The 19,729-nt window shown below is 38.0% G+C and overlaps 1 protein-coding gene and 1 long non-coding RNA gene across 8 annotated transcripts in view; one reads left to right on the top strand and one right to left on the bottom strand.

Moving 5' to 3' along the window:
• Positions 1–19,729, top strand: part of LOC134757506 (uncharacterized) — a 114,137-nt gene that overhangs the window by 72,850 nt on the left and 21,558 nt on the right. The window contains exon 6 of one of the 2 annotated variants that reach the window (XR_010131557.1): positions 10,566–10,798. The exons of the other annotated variant lie outside the window; for it this stretch is intronic. This is a non-coding gene — a long non-coding RNA (uncharacterized lncRNA). Of the gene's footprint in view, positions 1–10,565; positions 10,799–19,729 lie in introns of those variants that run through there. 2 annotated transcript variants of the gene reach the window in all.
• Positions 1–19,729, bottom strand: part of ITFG1 (integrin alpha FG-GAP repeat containing 1) — a 304,948-nt gene that overhangs the window by 61,091 nt on the left and 224,128 nt on the right. For all 6 annotated transcript variants that reach the window (XM_031003060.3, XM_055366735.2, XM_055366738.2 and 3 more), the window contains one exon: positions 1,360–1,438. In XM_031003060.3, the coding sequence (XP_030858920.1) occupies positions 1,360–1,438 (79 nt within the window). The remainder of the gene's footprint in view (positions 1–1,359; positions 1,439–19,729) is intronic.

Here is a 19,729-nt window from a genome sequence, read left to right on the forward strand (position 1 = left end):
GTAAAGGTTTAATATGTACATGAATTAAAAACATAAAGAAGTAATTTGTTCAAATTATCTATATCCTTATTTATCTTGAACTGCTGTGACTGACAGTGGTATATTAAAGTATAATTGTGGCCAGGTGCAGTGGCTCACGCCTGTAATCCCAGCACTTTGGGAGGCCGAGGCAGACTGATCATGAGGTCAGGAGACGGAGATTATCCTGGCTAACACAGGTGAAACCCCATCTCTACTAAAAATATAAAAAATTAGCCGGGTGTAGTGGCAGGCGGCTGTGGTCCCAGCTGCTCGGGAGGCTGAGGCAGGAGAATGGCGGGAACCCGGGAGGTGGAGCTTGCAGTGAGCTGAGATCGCGCCACTGCAGTCCAGCCTGGGCAACAGAGTGAGACTCTGTCTCAAATAAATAAATAAATAAATAAATAAATAAATAAATAAAGTATAATTGTGTTTGTTAATTTCTCCTTGAATTTTTAAAAAAATTTTGTTATATGGAATGTTTCTGTGCTGAAGCAAGCAGTACAACTGAGACTCTTAAACGTGTGCAATTAGCTAAAAAAGTAAACTCACTCTGGGGTATATTTGATTTAGTAAGGCCATTATATAACATGGCAATGTCCATATAATGAGTTCTTCCTTTTTCTTTTTTGGCCAAAAAAATAGAGGAGTGACAGCAACTCTGCTTATACTTCTTCATGGTTAAAACTCTAGGCATCTTAAAAGAAGCATATTCAGATTCCCTTTCTTCTTTAGATAACTGGAATTATCACAGTTGTATTTACTGTAATTTGGATCTAACCTCAGTCAGTCAGCCATCTGTTAAAAGCAGACATCCTTTGCTCAATCTTATTTCTTTTATTGTCTTAATTGCATTTTCCTTTATTATTTAAATGTATAACCAGATTTTTTCTTTATAATAATATATCAAAAAACCCTCTCTATGTATTACAGCTTCTATTCTACATAATAAAAAAAACTAGGAGTAGTTTATATTATACTATTAATTGGATTCTTAATTTATACGTCTTCTAAGATGAACTTAATTAACTAATTTGCACTTCACTTTCTGACCAAGATAACACAAGTAATTTCACCCAATCTCTCTGCTACTTCAACTAAAAAATAAGGATAATGAGTTGGCTCCATCATAATAGGGATATATGAAGAATTGAAAGTGAACATTTTTTGTCATAAGAACCTTTTATAATCTACCAATGTAAGTCTACGGAAAGACTAAGTATAATAAAAGTGAAGATGTTATTAAGGAGTGTGAAAACATAATTTTTTCCACCAGTTTACCTTGCTAATATATTGACTGAAGAAGCTTTTATACATTATGGACAATGTATCTGGTCTTACCTGATCCATTTTTCAGATACCCATTTGCATCTACAGTTGTATACATGATATAAGGTCCAGGTTGATTCACTCCAAAGGGCTGCAATAGAAAAAAAAAATAGTTAAGGCTTGGAAAATAAGTGAATTATTGGAAGTTTCAGGCAAATTTCTTTCAAAGCAAAAAATTCTTACACAGATGACAGTTACCTAGAGACCCCTTCCATTAACAGCACATCAAAAGAAAACCTGTTGTTTCCTAGGATCTTAGTGTTAAAAAATAATAAACAAACAAAAAGAAAACCTGATTAGTAGAAAATTCTTAAGACTTTAAATGATTTAATAGTTGCATTTATTTAGTTCATTATTTTAACTGGGTATTTCTAAGACCAAATATTCTGTTGAATATAGCATTGCTTTTTCCCTTCAGGGAGGGATTGGACATGGTTTACATTTTCCCACTAAAATATCAACATAAATAAAATCCATCCACAATAATTACGATAGAATAAAAAATACTGATGATTAGTTCCACCACATTTAAACTCCTGCACATTTAGAGAATACATTATTTTTCATTTAAGAAAATTCTGATGGATTGACAGTGCCTCAGTTACAATGGTGAGGTCTATCTCTAACTTGTTTCCTATTTCTGGAACATTCCTCAAACCTTGAATAAAATGATATACTCCTTCTCTTTAGAAACCAAGGCTAATTAAATAGAACATAAAGAAACCGAAGATTGCAATGGACATCCTAAGATGACAAAATGTTTAAGAAATGCTTTACATTCTTTTGAATATTTTTCTCAGCCTCAAAATTCTACTGATCTTCCCAGAAAAGTATAGAAAAGTTAATAATGACATTTAGATAGGCTACTGATGCTTTAACAATGATTTTTCTCCAGGATGGTAAGAAGTAGTATGATTTCATCAACATCACAATTGCCTGACTGATATTTTAAGATTTTTAGAAGTCCATATGCTTCCAATGGCTATGAGAAAATAGGTTGCTATAAGGATGGAATTACTCATAAGACATTACTAATTGATTAAATGATTCATGAAGAAATCACACAAATATGCAAAATAAACTTAATAAACATTTTTATGTGGAAAGATGAATATTACGCTTTGTACTACACACTACTTTCATGAGAGAATTAGCAAAATGTTGTCTCTAGATTCTTATCTTGCAGATGGGCAAGGAAAAGCATTGTTTTCTTTCCTATCTGTATTCAGTTAAAAAAAATCAGGTCAGCATGTGTCTGATATGAGTTGTAAAGCTGAAGCTCACCTATCATCACGGGCCAGTCATTTTGATATTTGAAGACAAGGTCTAGAAATCCTGATCCAGTTCCTCTACACAGTGGTTCTCAAAGAGTGTTACAAGAAACCCCTGGGGGTCCCAAAATACCTTCAGAAGGTCACATTAGGTAAAAACTATTTTCATAATAATACTAAGACATCATTTGCGTTTTACACTGAGTTAACATTTGTACTAACAGAGCAAAAACAAAGACATGGGTAATTAGCAGTGGCACCAAACAACGGAGATTCTGACTTGGGTATTTAGCTAACGTTTTCTTGAAAATGGACAAAGTGAGTCTGCCACTTTCAGAAAAACAAATGACAGTATTTGTCGCTAATGATAAAATTTGAGCTTCTAAGTGAATATTTTAATTTTGAAAAACTTGGATCTGCCACTGTGAGCCTGATATCTTCCCAATACTTAAGAAACTGTTCTGAGGCAATCAGTGGTAATATTAACAAATGTTATTTAAAAATATCATACAATAAAATGTGTTAACATGAGGAAGATCTGCATAACTCAGTAAACCAAAATTTCCAAAATGACCAATGCATGATAGTACAAAACCATTCACGGGTAAAAGATCCATCTAAAGTGCAAGGTAGACCAATATATTTTAGTGTAACAGAGTAGTGCAGAATCACTTCTGGAATGGTAAGGACCTCAAAAAAATCTGCTCCTCAATAAAAGCAATGAGAATACTGGCAGAAAGCTGTTGAAATCAACTTTTTCAGAACTTTGCAAGAATCCAAGGAGCACTCATTTAAGAAAAATAGCTGAATTTTGGTAAGAATAATTACCTCTGTTGTGTTTTAAATTGCTCTATTTCCATGTCTTTCTCCCCAGCTCTGAAGTAGCCTTGAAAACCAAGAGCTTTGCAAGTAGGGTAGCTATGAAAATGAAGAGCCTACCAGGTACTGGAGGGGGCAGAACAGGTTTAGAGCTCGCCAAAGATCCATTCCCAGAGAAATGTCACTATATGACCTTTCTGGAAGCTCCCTGAAAAGCTCTCTTCTCAGGGTTTGTCTTTTTTTAATGGACTGAGAGCTTGCTCTGTGTGAACAAGCTCCATCACTGTAAAGTTTCTTGAAAATACGTCCCATCAATACCTAATTTATTGAGAGTTTTTAGCATGAAGGGTTGCTGAATTTTGTCAAAGGCCTTTTCTGCATCTATTGAGATAATCATGTGGTTTTTGTCTTTGGTTCTGTTTATATGCTGGATTACATTTATTGATTTGCGTATATTGAACCAGCCTTGCATCCCAGGGATGAAGCCCACTTGATCATGGTGGATAAGCTTTTTGATGTGCTGCTGGATTCGGTTTGCCAGTATTTTATTGAGGATTTTTGCATCAATATTCATCAAGGATATTGGTCTAAAATTCTCTTTTTTGCTTGTGTCTCTGCCCGGCTTTGGTATCAGGATGATGCTGGCCTCGTAAAATGAGTTAGGGAGGATTCCCTCTTTTTCTATTGATTGGAATACTTTCAGAAAGAATGGTACCAGTTCCTCCTTGTACCTCTGGTAGAATTCGGCTGTGAATCCATCAGGTCCTGGACTCTTTTTGGTTGGTAAACTATTGATTATTGCCACAACTTCAGCTCCTGTTATTGGTCTATTCAGAGATTCAAGTTCTTCCTGGTTTAGTCGTGGGAGAGCGTATGTGTCGAGGAATTTATCCATTTCTTCTAGATTTTCTAGTTTATTTGTGTAGAGGTGTTTGTAGTAATCTCTGATGGTAGTTTGTATTTCTGTGGGATCGGTGGTTATATCCCCTTTATCATTTTTTATTGCGTCTATTTGATTCTTCTCTCTTTTTTTCTTTATTAGTCTTGCTAGCGGTCTATCAATTTTGTTGATCCTTTCAAAAAAACCAGCTCCTGGATTCATTAATTTTTTGAAGGGTTTTTTGTGTCTCTATTTCCTTCAGTTCTACTCTGATCTTAGTTATTTCTTGCCTTCTGCTAGCTTTTGAATATGTTTGCTCTTGCTTTTCTAGTTCTTTTAATTGTGATGTTAGGGTGTCAATTTTGGATCTTTCCTGCTTTCTCTTGTGGGCATTTAGTGCTATAAATTTCCCTCTACACACTGCTTTGAATGTGTCCCAGAGATTCTGGTATGTTTTGTCTTTGTTCTCGTTGGTTTCAAAGAACATCTTTATGTCTGCCTTCATTTCGTTATGTACCCAGTAGTCATTCAGGAGCAGGTTGTTCAGTTTCCATGCAGTTGAGCGGTTTTGAGTGAGTTTCTTAATCCTGAGTTCTAGTTTGATTGCACTGTGGTCTGAGAGATAAGTTTGTTATAATTTCTGTTCCTTTACATTTGCTGAAGAGAGCTTTACTTCCAACTATGTGGTCAATTTTGGAATAGGTGTGGTGTGGTGCTGAGAAAAATGTATATTCTGTTGATTTGGGGTGGAGAGTTCTGTAGATGTCTATTTAGGAAATAACACCATATATCTACAACTATCTGATCTCTGACAAACCTGAGAAAAACAAGCAATGGGGAAAGGATTCCCTATTTAATAAATGGTGCTGGGAAAACTGGCTAGCCATATGTAGAAAGCTGAAACTGGATCCCTTCCTTACACCTTATACAAAAATCAATTCAAGATGGATTAAAGACTTAAACGTTAGACCTAAAACCATAAAAACCCTAGAAGAAAACCTAGGCAGTACCATTCAGGACATAGGCATGGGCAAGGACTTCATGTCTAAAACACCAAAAGCAATGGCAACAAAAGCCAAAATTGACAAATGGGATCTCATTAAACTAAAGAGCTTCTGCACAGCAAAAGAAACTACCATCAGAGTGAACAGGCAACCCACAAAATGGGAGTAAATCTTCGCAACCTACTCATCTGACAAAGGGCTAATATCCAGAATCTACAATGAACTCAAACAAATTTACAAGAAAAAAACAAACAACCCCATGAACAGACACTTCTCAAAAGAAGACATTTATGCAGCCAAAAAACACATGAAAAAATGCTCACCATCACTGGTTATCAGAGAAATGCAAATCAAAACCACAATGAGATATCATCTCACACCAGTTAGAATGGCAATCATTAAAAAGTCAGGAAACAATAGGTGCTGGAGAGGATGTGGAGAAATAGGAACACTTTTACACTGTTGGTGGGACTGTAAACTAGTTCAACCATTGTGGAAGTCAGTGTGGCGATTCCTCAGGGATCTAGAACTAGAAATACCATTTGACCCAGCCATCCCATTACTGGGTATATACCCAAAGGACTATAAATCATGCTGCTATAAAGACACATGCACACGTATGTTTATTGCAGCACTATTCGCAATAGCAAAGACTTGGAACCAACCCAAATGTCCAACGATGATAGACTGGATTAAGAAAATGTGGCACATATACACCATGGAATACTATGCAGTCATAAAAAATGATGAGTTCATGTCCTTTGTAGGGACATGGATGAAATTGGAAATCATCATTCTCAGTAAACTATCGCAAGAACAAAAAACCAAACACCGCATATTCTCACTCATAGGTGGGAATTGAACAATGAGAACACATGGCCACAGGAAGGGGAACATCACACTCTGGGGACTGTTGTGGGGTGGGGGGAGGGGAGGGATAGCATTGGGAGATATACCTAATGCTGGATGACGAGTTAGTGGGTGCAGCACACCAGCATGGCACATGTATACATATGTAACAAACCTGCACATTGTGCACATGTACCCTAAAACTTAAAGTATAATAATAAATAAATAAATAAATAAAAGAAAATAATCATCAGCAATTGTTTAACATTGCAGCTGCCTGAGGCAGTGATTATCAGCTGGGGTTAATGAGAGGTTGACCAAATCTTAAAAGGAAAAATGGAAATGAGATATTCATAGGGGACTCTGAAAAGCTCTCACTTATTTCTGGGAATCTAGAAGTCCATGAACATATGCAGCACTATGTTTGTGCCCCAGAAAGACTGGAGAAGGGCCTAACCTCTCTTTTAAGGAAATCTCTGGCCATCACAGCTGGCCATTAAGCTGAGTGGCAACACACAACAAAAAATGAAGACTTTACAGTATTAGTCTGGGAAAGTTACTGAACAAACAGCAATAAGAGCAAAAACCACAAACCCAGGCAATGGGAGAAATCTGGGAAGATTTCTGGAGTTGACATATAGTTAAAAATGTCCAGTTTTCAATAAAAAAAATTATGACATGCAAAGAAACAGTATGGCTCATACATCGCGGAAAAAAAAACAGTCAAAATAAACTGCCTTCAAGGAAGCACAGATGTTAGATTTACTAGGCAAAGACTTTAAATCTGCTATAATAAACATGTTCACCAGTCTTGGCAATATGGGGAGGCTCTGTCTCCATGAAAAGTTAAAAAAATTAGCTATGCATGGTGGCAAGTGCCTGTGGTCCCAGCTACTCAGGAGGCTGAGGTGGGAGGATTGCCTCAGCCTGGGAGGTTGAGGCTGTAGTGAGCCATGATTGCACCACTGCACTCTAGCCTGGGCAACAGACTGAGACCTTGTCAAAAAAGAAAAGATTCTTCAAAGAATTAAAGGAAAGGAAATCATGTCTAAATAACTGAAGAAAATTATGAGAACAGTGTCTCACCACAGTAACAATAAAGAGAAATCACAAAATAGAACAAAACTGAAATTCTACAATACAATAACTGAAATGAAAAATTAACTAGCAAAGCTCAATAGGAGATTTAACCTGGCAAGGAAATAATCAGCAAAATTGAAGATATGTCAATTCATATTATCTAGTCTGAAGGATAGAAAAAAAGGGAATAAAAAAAAATGAACAGAGCCTCTGAGACATATGGAGCACCATTAAGAATACCAACAATAATGGGAGTCCCAGAAGAGAGGAAAGAGGTAGAAATATGTGAAGCAATAATGGCTAAAACTATCTAAATTTAATGCAACATTAACCTGTACACCCAAAAAGCTCAATGAACGCCAAGTAGGGTAAACTCAAAGAGATCCACACCAAGATACATCACAGTCAAACCCTGCCTATCATATCATAGTTAACATTTTGAAAGGCAAAGATTGAATGTTGACAGCAGCAAGAGACAAGCAATTCATCACGGACAAGGTATCCTCAGAAAGATTAACAGCTCAATTCTCATCAGAAACCCAGGAGGCTAGAAGGCAATAGGATGATAAATTCAAAGTGTTAAAAGAAAAAGACTGTCAGCCAAGAAGCCTAAAATCCAGCAAAAATACCCTTCAAAAATGGGGGGAAATTAATATATTGCCAGATAAAACCAGAAAGAACTTGTTATTAGCACACCTGACTTGTAGGAAATATTAAAGGGAATTCTGGCTGATCTGAAAGGACACTAGACAGTAATTTGAATCCACACAAATAAATAAAGAGTACTGTTAAAGGTAACTCTAAGTATTCTGCGAAGACGAAGTTGGAAAAAAAAAAAGGATCTGTAGGTAAATATGGTATAAATATATTTTTGTTTGTAGCTCTTTTCTCTTACCTGATATAAAAGACTATTGTTTGAAACAATAATTATAAAACCATCTTGTTGGTCTCATAATGCTTGAAGATGTAATTTGTATTGACAATAATAGTACAAATTGAGGAGGAGTAAGTAAACTGAGATATGTTAGAGCAAAGTTTTTACAAGCTACTAAAATTAAGCTGGATTAATATGAACTAGATTGTTTCTAAGTTACGATGTTAATTGTAATCCTGAGAGCAACTACTAACAAAATAACTTTTTTTGTGTGTGTGAGACCCGAGTCTCGTTTTGTCACCCAGGCTGGAGTGCAGCAGCGCAATCTGGGCTCACTGCAACCTCCGCCTCCAGGGTTCAAGCAAGTCTTCTGCCTCAGCCTCCCGAGTAGCTGGGACTACAGGCATGTGCCACCACACCCGGTTAATTTTTGTATTTTTATATTAAGTTTTAGGGTACATGTGCACAACGTGCAGGTTTGTTACATATGTATACATGTGCCATGTTGGTGTGCTGCACACATTAACTCGTCATTTAGCATTAGTTATATCACCTAATGCTATCCCTCCCCCCTCCCGCCACCCCACAACAGTCCCCGGTGTGTGATGTTCCCGTTCCTGTGTCCAAGTGCTCTCATTGTTCAATTCCCACCTACGAGTGAGAACATGCGGTGTTTGGTTTTTTGTTCTTGCGACAGTTCGCTGAGAATGATGGTTTCTATTAAAACACTCCCTTTTCTATTATATAGTTATGTGAGGCTGAATTTTTTTCATCTATTTCAACCAAGGCAACATACCACAAAAATCTGAATGTAAAAGGAGATAAGGGAATATGCTATCTTCTATTACACTAAGCATTAAAGAGATTTGTAATAACATAAAGCAATGCCTCTCTTTCCCTAATATTTTAATATGAAAAATATAGTTTAAAAAAAATAAAATTGGTTATGTTAATATAATGGGTTATCTTTTAAAAACAATATCATTTAAAATTATTTCAGTTTTAATTTCAAACAAAGTAATGTCAGTAGATATATCTAACATAAAGAAAAGTTTGGGGTCCACAGACCAAGAAGTTTGAGAATTGCTCTTCTACACCATCTGTATAATGAACAATTCAATTCCCAATTTCCTTTCTCAACTGAAATGATACAACTGATACCTGGGCCTATAGGTCTTTTGGTTTCTTATCCCATACGTCATAGCATTAAACTTCATTTTTTTCTTCTAAAATACTGCCACTTACCTCCATATGAATGTTTACTACAAAATATACTAAAAATAGTTATGCTCATAGAAAATGCCAAGAGATCTGGAATAATTTTTACTTTGTGTTTCTTCTATACAATAAAGGTACAAGGAGTATTGTTGTATCTTTCATACCTTTTACATACTTGGGTTATATTAGGGCGTCCTTTTAAATGTCACATCTGATGCTTGTTTGAAAGAATTCAGGGAAGTTAAATTTAGACATATTAGTGATGGTTCAATTTTTCATACTATCAGTAAAAAAAGACTATCATTGGCACCCTTTTTCTCATTCTAGGATGTGTCACACTGATGTAATGCAGTTTAGGTGTTGTATCATATAGATTCTTTCTAACTAACCTGATCTCTTGTGTGCCTATTGTCTTATAAAATTGGGGTTGGAATACCTCTGTTTTCTTTAGAGACTTTTTTAGTAAGCCAAATGTTGGTTTCTATGTTAGTGTCAATTATTTGATTACCTAGGGTTTGTTTCAAGGTCTTGGGCTCGTATAGTGGAGCGCAAATAATACTTCAAATCATTGGCTCTGGATGATGAAATAAAAATGGAAAAACATATAAAAGATACCGTATTAGGTATAATCATAGCTATTATATGATATAAATTCATGATTCTAAAATATTAGAAAAATAGCTGACTTATAGAATGGACTTAACTTTTCTCAAGGGTAATTTTTAAAAATCCTGTTTATTTTTTAAGTGAACACTCACTGGCATTTGTCTTTATCTTCATTAACGTTAGCTGTAATGCCCAATTTAGTTTAATATTGAAATTTTTATATTGTTTCTTGCTCTTTAAGACATTAAATAAAACATTATTTCCTTTAATTTTGGTTATTTTCCTATGAAAACTGCAAGATATTTTCCCTCTGACTAAGGTAAGTAAAGGACTGTAAAAAGGCATGTTAAATGCAGAAAATATCCATATCATCATTTTTCTATCTTTGGTACAGGAAGCATGATATCACCACTGTCAGGTGTGATAAAAGAAAGGCAAACAGAATTAAGGAGTGAGTAATATTTTAAGGAATGTCAAATAAATCAGTTATAATCAATAAATAGTGGTTGAAGTAATGCCTGCTATATTTTAAAGCATGGTAAAACAATACCAAGTAAGATCATTCACTTCACCAAAATAAAGATAAGAAGGTTTTTTTTTGTTTGTTTTTTTTTTAGACAAGGTCTCACCCTGTTGCCCAGGCTGGAGCCCAGTGGCGCGATCACAGCTCACTATGGCCTTGACTTGTGCTCAGGCGATCCTCCCACCTCAGCCTCCTGAGTACCCGGGATTACAGGCGTGTGCCACCACATGCAGCTAATGTAAAACATTTTTATTCTGTAGAGACAGGATCTCACTATGTTGCCCAGGCTAGTCAGACAAGTCTCGAACTCCTGGGCTCAGGCAGTCTTCTGCCTCAGCCTCCCAAAGTGCTGGGATTACAGGTGTAAGCCGTGGCGTCTGACCCAAAGATAAATGTACTTGTCCTGTACTTTGTCAGAATGTTCCTAAATAGAATAGGTAAAAGCCTGAGACCCCTTCTGATTGAAAAGATTAAAAAGTTAAAGTCACGTTGTTCTGTTGCATATATTAAAAATTAATTGTTGTAACAATGGAAACAATTGTGTTTCATTAGGAGGTATTTCTGTGAGCATTAACGGGGAATGTTTTTCCTTTGCATCAGAGCTTTTCCAGAATGCATTTCTCTTGTAAATAGCTTGTAATTTATTTTTCAAGTTTTCATACTTAACAGTGAATATGCTATTGGGGTGAGAGATGCGATGGTAAACTTATCAATGACGGCCCATTAAAAAGCAAACCAAATTCTAGAGAAAGCTCATTTATTCATACCTCAAATATTTGTCATGTAACTATGTGTCAGGCACTGTGCTGGGGAGTAAAGACTGAATAATCAATAAGACACAATCCTGAAGGGACTTAACACAGATACTCACCCGCTTTAAACTATAATAAGTGACAGTAGTAGGACTAGGCATAGGGTGCTAAGAAACAACAGAAGGTGCATCCAACTCTATGTCAAACGGAAGCCAGGGAATGCTTTCTCGGAGGAAATATTGTCTGAGTGCCAACCTGAAGGTTACACAGAGCAAACTAGGAGAAGGTGAAGAAGAGAAGGCTTTGTTACAGAGGCAGGTGCAGGAGCAGGAGGTGACAGAGGTGACAGAACATAGTGGTTCAGAGATCTGATTACAGAGTTGTGGGAGGGCCTGAGGAAAAACTGCAAGAGATAAGGCTGAAGGGGTAAACCAGGGCTCTATCTCAGGAAGCTAGATTTAGATCATCTCTCAAGGGTAAAGGGTAGCCACTGAAGGTTTGTGTTTTAGAAAGATCACTGTTGTAGTATGTTTTTGAAGGATAGCTTAGATAACTGCAGCAGTCAGGCAAAAAAAAAAAAAAAAAGTCCTGAAATAAAGTAACAGGACAGAGAGAAGGGACAGTTGTGGGGAAAGAATGATAATCTAGTAGATTTGGGAGACAAGGGAAAGGAAAAAGTGAGCCAGGGAACATGGGAAGAGGACTGGGTTTTTGGGGGGTGGGGAACATTACATTTCAGGGTCCTTCCTTGTAAGGGACTTAGATACAAAGGTCTGATGTTCAGGAAAGTGGTTGAGATCACTTAAAGAGTTTAGAGTAGTCGCTGCTCATGTGCGGTTTCATGTCCTGTGGTTTTAGTTACTCATTGTACAATACCATAATGTATTTTGAGAGATATTCACATAACTTTTATTACAGTATATTGTTATAACTGTTCTATTTTATTATCAGTTATTGTTGTTGTGAATCTCTTACTGTGCCTAATTTCTGAACTAAGCTTTATCATAGGTACGTACGTGTAGGAAAAACAAAGTGCATAGGGTTCAGTACTATCCGAGGTTGCAGGCATCCACTGGGGATCTTGGAATGCGTCTTTGTGGATAAGGGGGGACTACTGTATATATAGTGAGAAGAGAACCTAGGATGGAACCTGAAAATCACCAACATTTAAAAGATAGGCAGAAGAGAAGTTCATAAAGAAACCCGGAAGAATGGACAGAGAGGTAGGAGGAGAGCTGAGAAAGAGCAGGAAGGCAGCCGAGAAAAGGGAGTGTTTCGGTAAGTGTTGGCAGTATCACATGCAGCTGCAGCGGCATAAGCTCAAAGGCTAGACGATAACAGTGGGTTAAGGATACTGAGGTGAGGAATTTGAGAGATCCAAATGCAGGCAACTCAAGGAGTTTGGCTGAGAAAAGAAAAGAGAGATGGGTAGTAGCTGGAGGGGATGTGGGTTTCAGAAGGTACATATGTACACATGTACAGATAAGAGACTTAGGCATCCTTAACTGCTGAAGGAAAGACACCAGCAGACAAATGGAGGCCAGATACATAGGCCAAATAAACAGTGGAACAAGGCCCATAAGGTTCCCGGAGAGGAGGCAGGTGTGACCCACAGCACAGCTGGCACGCTGATTTTCAGTCAAGAGGAAAAGCAATGAGAATGGCTGTGGAGGAAGGGATTATGTTTAATGCTGCAGAGGTCAACTGACAAATTGTTATTATTATTATTATTTTTGAGACGGAGTCTCGCTCTGTCACCCAGGCTGGAGTGCAGTGGCGTGATCTCGGCTCACTGTAAGCTCCGCCTCCCGGGTTCACGCCATTCTCCTGCCTCAGCCTCCCGAGTAGCTGGGACTACAGGCGCCCGACACCATGTCCGGCTAATTTTTTGTATTTTTAGTAGAGATGGGGTTTCACCGTGTTAGCCAGGATGGTCTTGATCTCCTGACCTCGTGATCTGCCCGCCTCAGCCTCCCAAAGTGTTGGGATTACAGGCGTGAGCCACCACGCCCAGCCCAACTGACAAATTATTAAGCACCAGTCCCTCTGTTAGGTTCCAGGACATACTGTCAAGAAAAAAAGATACTGTTTTCTGCCTCCATGGAGCTCTTTGAAAGGAATGTGCACAGAGTCTTTTTGTATATGGGGAAGTCAAAGACTACTTTTAAACCGTCTGTTCTCCAAGGGGAAAAGTACTTATCTGCCTGCTTCTAGATTCATAATCCACGAAGTGGAAAAAGTCACTAGACTTTGGTGAAAAGAATTACCAAGTCACAGAGAAAAACGCCATTATCTCCACTGACATAGTGAAAGGTCAGAATATGCCTTATACTGAGAATAAAAGATTTCAAAAATTAGTTGGATATTTGAAGGAAAAAAAATCAGAAAACAGGAATATAAATACTCTTTTGATTCACAGATATTTATGGTAGCACTCACTAATAATACTGATATTTACCATATCCATATTTCATAAATTTGTGATGTTTAAAAAGATTTACACAGTAAGAAAAAGTCAAGAAGTCTAGTATACCTCTAGTCATACCTGAAACACAAATGGAACACCAACATCTCTCAAAATATTTGGAACTTACTATCCCTACCAATATAGGGATGTTATAGAGGCAGGGGTATAAACAATAACATTGACAAATAATAGCAGCTAAACTTTTTGAGCATTTATTGTGTATTAGGGCCTACTATGGTCTATCTACATTAATTCCTCTAATTTTAACAATAACCTTAAGGTAATGTGATAGGCAGAATAATGGTACTCCAAAGATGTCCATGTCCTACTTTCCAGAGCCTGCTGAATATACTGCCAAAAAGGACTTGGCAGATGTCATTAAAGATCTCAAGATGGGTAGAGTATCTTGCAATATCCAGGTGGGGCTAACGTAATCACAAAGCTCCCCATAGGAGAAAGAGGAAGGCAGTATGCATTAGTGCCAGTGATTTGAAGATGCAACACTACTGGCTTTGGGTATGGAGGAAAGGGCCATGAGCCAAGGAAGATATGCAGCCTCAAGAAGCTGGAAAAGGTAAGGGGACGGATTCTCCCCAAAGCCTCCAAAAAGGAAGGTAGGCTTGCTGACAACTTGATTTTAGTTCAGTGAAACACAGTTCAGGCTTCCAACCTCTAGAACTGTAAGAGAATAAATCTGTGTTGTGTTAAACCACTAAGTTTATGTTAATTTGTCACAGCAGTGATAGGAAACTTACATAGGTTAGTTTTACAGACATGGAGAATGAGGCTTAACAGAAGTGAAATAACTTCTCCAAAATTACTGTAGATAGTTGAAGAGATTTGCATTTTATGGATTATTTTCTTTTTTGAAGTAGGAGGGAAGGTTAACTACTGAGAACTGGAAACTGGGAAAGTAGAAAGGGTATTAAATAGTTCTTATGAAGAAAGAGAACTTCTGGTATAGTAAGTAAAATGTGTATTTACAACACACTGAAGTATTTAGAGATGATGGATTAGCCTTAAAATACTCTAGGTAGGTGGTGGTATGGGTGAAATAAAATTGGGCATATAATGATATTTTTGAAGTTGGGTATGGGCACAAGAATTTTATGTTATTTGTTCTTGTTTTTTTTTTCTTTTTTGACAGTCTCATTCTGTTGCCTAGGCTGCAGTGCAGTGGCATGATCATGGCTCACTGCAGCCTCTACCTCCCCAGGCTCAGGTGATTCTCCACCTCAGCCTCCCGGGTAGCTCGGGTACAGGTGCACACCACCACACCCAGGTAATTTTTGTATTTTTTGTAGAGATGGGGTTTCAGCACGTTGCCCAGGCTGATCTCAAACTCCTGGGCTCAAGAGATCCTCCTGCCTCGACCTCCCAAAGTGCTGGGATTACAAGCATAAACCACTGTGCCCATCCAAGGAGTTTTATTATACTGATTTATACTTTCATAGATGTTTGCAAATTTTTAAAAAGTTAAAAAAATCAAGATAAAGAGCAATAAATGACACACAAGATACACTGATAAAAGCCATGAAGTAAAATGGACAAAAACAAACTTCAAATAAAGCAAAACCAATAAAAATGCAAGGAGAGCTTCCAGTTTCTGGTCTGACATGTAAAGTTCCTTAATGTTGTCACTCTAGTTCTCATAATAAGAAAAAAGCAAAGAAACAGAAAATCAACAACTTTTCTTAGATCTTTCAGAGAACTAAGGTCACAGGACAAACTGCTACTTTGCAAACTGGAGAGACAGACAGGTGGAAACAGAGTCACAGCTTACAAGAAGCAGAAGCCCAAGAGCAGAAGATCAAAGATGGAGCCAATACAGGTAGGAAGACTTAACTGAAAAACTGCTGGAGGCTCAGTGTAGACTAGCTTCAGTGTTCAAAACTCCAAGGGTTCAGGGCAGGGGGGAACCCTCACACTTACACTTTTGTTGAGTTTTACCTCCAGGAATTCCACCAGATTCTCACTGTGAAGACTGGAGAAAAATACCTTTATGTTTCCAGCAGTAGCATGAGAAGGTAACCATTCTGAAATATGCCCGGAGCTCTCTGTTCTCCCTAACAGCCTGCCTTCAAAGAAAACTTTTACTACAGCTTAACTGACTTGGGTTTAACAAAAGCCTAACTGACCTGGGGAAAGGGAAATACTCAACTTCAGCTCCCTCTCATCCTCCTATCTCACCTAAGAAGACAGGGAAGCTGAGAAGCACTTGTGAAGGTCACAGCCCAGGGACACAGGTTCACTAAAAGAGTGAGACCTAATGACAAGATGACAGAACACTTTTCCTATCCCAGTACTTCATCAACTGGGCTCCTGTATAACAGGGAATTACAGCCCAAAGCACTGTAATCATTATCTTTCATTTAAGAAGGAGTCTGTAGGGAAACCGACACACCAGAGGAGACAAAAACAAGGACACTAGAGGAAATAATTGCCTCCAACACAACAGCTACTGTGAACAGTATATACAGCCTAATTCCCAGTCAGATCAACCTTAAAACTTCCACAGTAAAGGTCTACCTTAGTTCCCTTTGCTTAATACATCATATCCAGCTTTCAATAAAAAATTACAGGGCATGCAGAAAGGCAAAAGACAAAACAAAACTAAACGTCCGAAGAGACAAAGGAAGTATCAAAACAAGACTTATATATAGCAGGCATTTTGGAATGATCAGACCAGGAATTTAAAATAACTATGATTAACATGCTAAGGGTGCTAATGGAAAAAAGCAGACAACATACAAGAAGAGATGGTTAATGTAAGCAGAGAGATAGAAACTAAGAATCAAAACGAAATAGAAATAAAAAAACTGTAATAAATGAAGAATGCCTTGATGGACTCATTGGTAGATTGGACATGACCTAAGAAAGAATCAGTTAAGCTTGAAGATGCCAAAGGTGTAAATACACGTAGTAGGAATACAAGAAGAAGAAAGAGAGAAAGGCAAAAGAATAAATATTTGAAGTAATAATGATTAAGCAATTTCCAAAATTCATGACAGACCTCAAGCCACAGAACCAGGAAGCTCAGAGAACACCAAGCAGGATAAATATTGAAAAAATCTATACCCAAGCATATCATATTCGAAATGCAAAAAATCAAAAACAAAGAGAAAATCTTGAAACAAGCCAGAAAAAAGAAATGGAAGAAAATATGACTTGGATTCCATATAAAACTGTGATATAATTAAAAAAAGCTCATTTGAGGTTGAAGACCATGAATTACGGTGATATGGTTTGGCTGTGTCCCCACCCAAATCTCACCTTGAATTGTAATCCCCATAATCCCCACATGTCATGGGAGGGACCTGGTGGAAGGTAACTGAATCACAGGAGTGGTTTCCCCCATGGTGTTCTAGTGACAGTGAATTCTCAGGAGATCTGATGGTTTTATAAGCATCTGGCATTTCCCCTGCTGGCACTCATTCTCCTGCTGCCCTGTGAAGAGGTGCCTTCCACCATGATTGTAAGTTTCCTGAATCCTCCCCAGCCATGCAGAACTGTGAGCCAATTAAACCTCTTTTCTTTATAAATTACCCAGTCATGGGTATTTCTTCATAGCAGCATGAGAACGGACTAATACAGAGGGGTAGTGCCAATACGCAGAGCTACAGGTTTTTCTTTAGAAATGCCCAGTATACTAGGCATAGGAGGGAATAAGAGATAGCTGGACTAACCCAGGGTTGAAATTTTCCCAGGCAGGTATACTGGAAAGTCAGTGCTTTATAGGAGTTAAAGGTACTGGCAGAAGTAATGTTGGTGTGTGGTAACTAAATAAGGAGGTGGGCAAAGACAATACTGGGCTGATACAGGTCAAGAGACTAATGGTTTTAAAGTGGAACAGGTATAATTAGAGTAACAGAGTGGGAGGGCTGGAAAATAGGCTGTGGTCAGAGTTGGATAAATGAAATTAGGGTTTCAGAAGTGAAACCATTCTGGTAGATAAGGTCCAGGTTATGGCCATGGGAGTGAATAGCTAAAACTGAATATGAATAAAACACTCTGAAGTTTTCAAAATGGAGATGAAGGAATATGGGTGGGATCGGTTCATGAGCTCAGTAATTTTTTCCTCTTTCTATACACCTGATAGTCTGCCTATCAGGTGTGACAGAACACATAACCAGCAGAAGAGCTATTCAACTCATGAATTAACTCAAGTGGTAAAGAATACTATATGGGATGTATATTTTCTCTCTCAGTTTCACACTGGGTCACATCCAATATAACACTTTTTACTATGATCTGATGTCAAAGGAATATGAAGAAGAACTACTTTTTCAAGAAGTAAATAATTTCGCAAGTGGGCATACATTTGACATTTGTGATACTGGGTAAGTACACTGTGCATTTGTTTACATGCTGATAAAATTGTGATCTATGATATCAGTAAAATATCAGAGAGAAGGAAAATGATATGTGTGAAGGGCAGCTTAACAGGATCTTAATTTCAAAGAAAGTCATGAATGAATGGGAGGCAGATACATTATCTGCAGAAAAGCCCAAAGGTGCTGGGCGGTAACGGTAATCATTATAAAGGCAGCTCTGCATGTTGGACTTTACTTATGTGACTTTCCAAATGATTCTGTTCACTGTAAAATAGAAGTGGCTTAATATTTTAAGATAAGGAGACAGGAAGCCTTATGGATCTTAGAAGTGTCACCTGCCTGGCCAGGTGTGGTGGCTCATGCCTGTAATCCCAGCACTTCGGGAGGCTGAGGCAGGTGGATCACGAGGTCAGGAGATCAAGACCATCCTGGCTAACACGGTAAAACCCCGTCTCTACTAAAAATACAAAAAATTAGCCGGGCATGGTGGCAGGCACCTGTAGTCCCAGCTACTCGGGAGGCTGAGGCAGGGGAATGGCGTGAGCCCCGGAGGCGGAGCTTGCAGTGAGCCGAGATCGCGCCACCGCACTCCAGCCTGGGGGACAGAGTGAGACTCCGTCTCAAAAAAAAAAAAAAAAAAAAGTGTCACCTGCCTTGGCTATACAGCCCTTACTATCAAACTTTCACCTAGAACTTGTAAGTAAAATCAGTGGTTTCAAATATAAATTTTTAAAGTTATTACATGGCCACCATGTAATAATCAAAGAGCCACAGAAGGGAGATATGGTGAGTTAGAGGGAGAAATGTAGGTCTGAATGCTTCACAAAGTGGGTAGATAATACCTGAATAACCAAGTTAATCTTTAGGCTGATGAATCCCATCCACAGTTTTACAGTGATATAAAAGTATATGGGTTGGACCAAACATTCACATGCATGCTGCAGTGACTGTGGTGACGCCTCATCCAGATCTTCTCTTCAGGACCTACACACTTATTCCCTGAGCTGGCCTGTGTTGGCTGCTAACAGCTCACAGCAGGGTTCCTACCTGGAGATTGTTCTTAGCCAAAGAGAGCTGCCTCATATAAACGTTAACACTTTCCTGGCGGCCTGTCTGGATGTGATGTGTGATTGATGCAAGAGTTCAAAAGCCGCGCCCCTCTGGCTCAGTTCGGGCCACATTTGAAGGATCATCCTAGCTCCAGAGCTCCCCATGCATCTTCTCCTTCTGCCACTGCTGCTTTCTTCACTACTTCAGAGGTGTTGCCCCCAGTTTGAGTCTAGATTATATCCCTGTGTCAGGGTCTGTTTCTACACTTCTTAAATATGGGAAGTTTCCCAACTATACATAAAATATTGTCAATGTAATGTTTAATGACACTGTTAAGAAAATGAGACAATAATGAGAACACCTAGTTTGTATTGCAGTTCCACTATTTAACAGCTCCATGACTTTGGATAATTTAACTTCTCTGAGTCTCAGTTTCCTTGTCTTTAAATAGGGGCTAATTTCTTATGAAACAAGGATTACTACAAAGACCCCAAACAGTTCCCTGTACACACACACAAACACATGCATGCTTTCAAATACAATATTCTTATTACAGTTTACATGAATTGGTCTGTCAAAAACTAATTATTTTCACATTTGTTATTTCACTGAAACATTCTATTAGACAGCAAGTCAATATTAAGACTACACACAA

The sequence above is a fragment of the Gorilla gorilla genome, chromosome 18 (genome assembly GCF_029281585.2).
Source record: "Gorilla gorilla gorilla isolate KB3781 chromosome 18, NHGRI_mGorGor1-v2.1_pri, whole genome shotgun sequence".
NCBI classification, from domain to species: domain Eukaryota; kingdom Metazoa; phylum Chordata; class Mammalia; order Primates; family Hominidae; genus Gorilla; species Gorilla gorilla.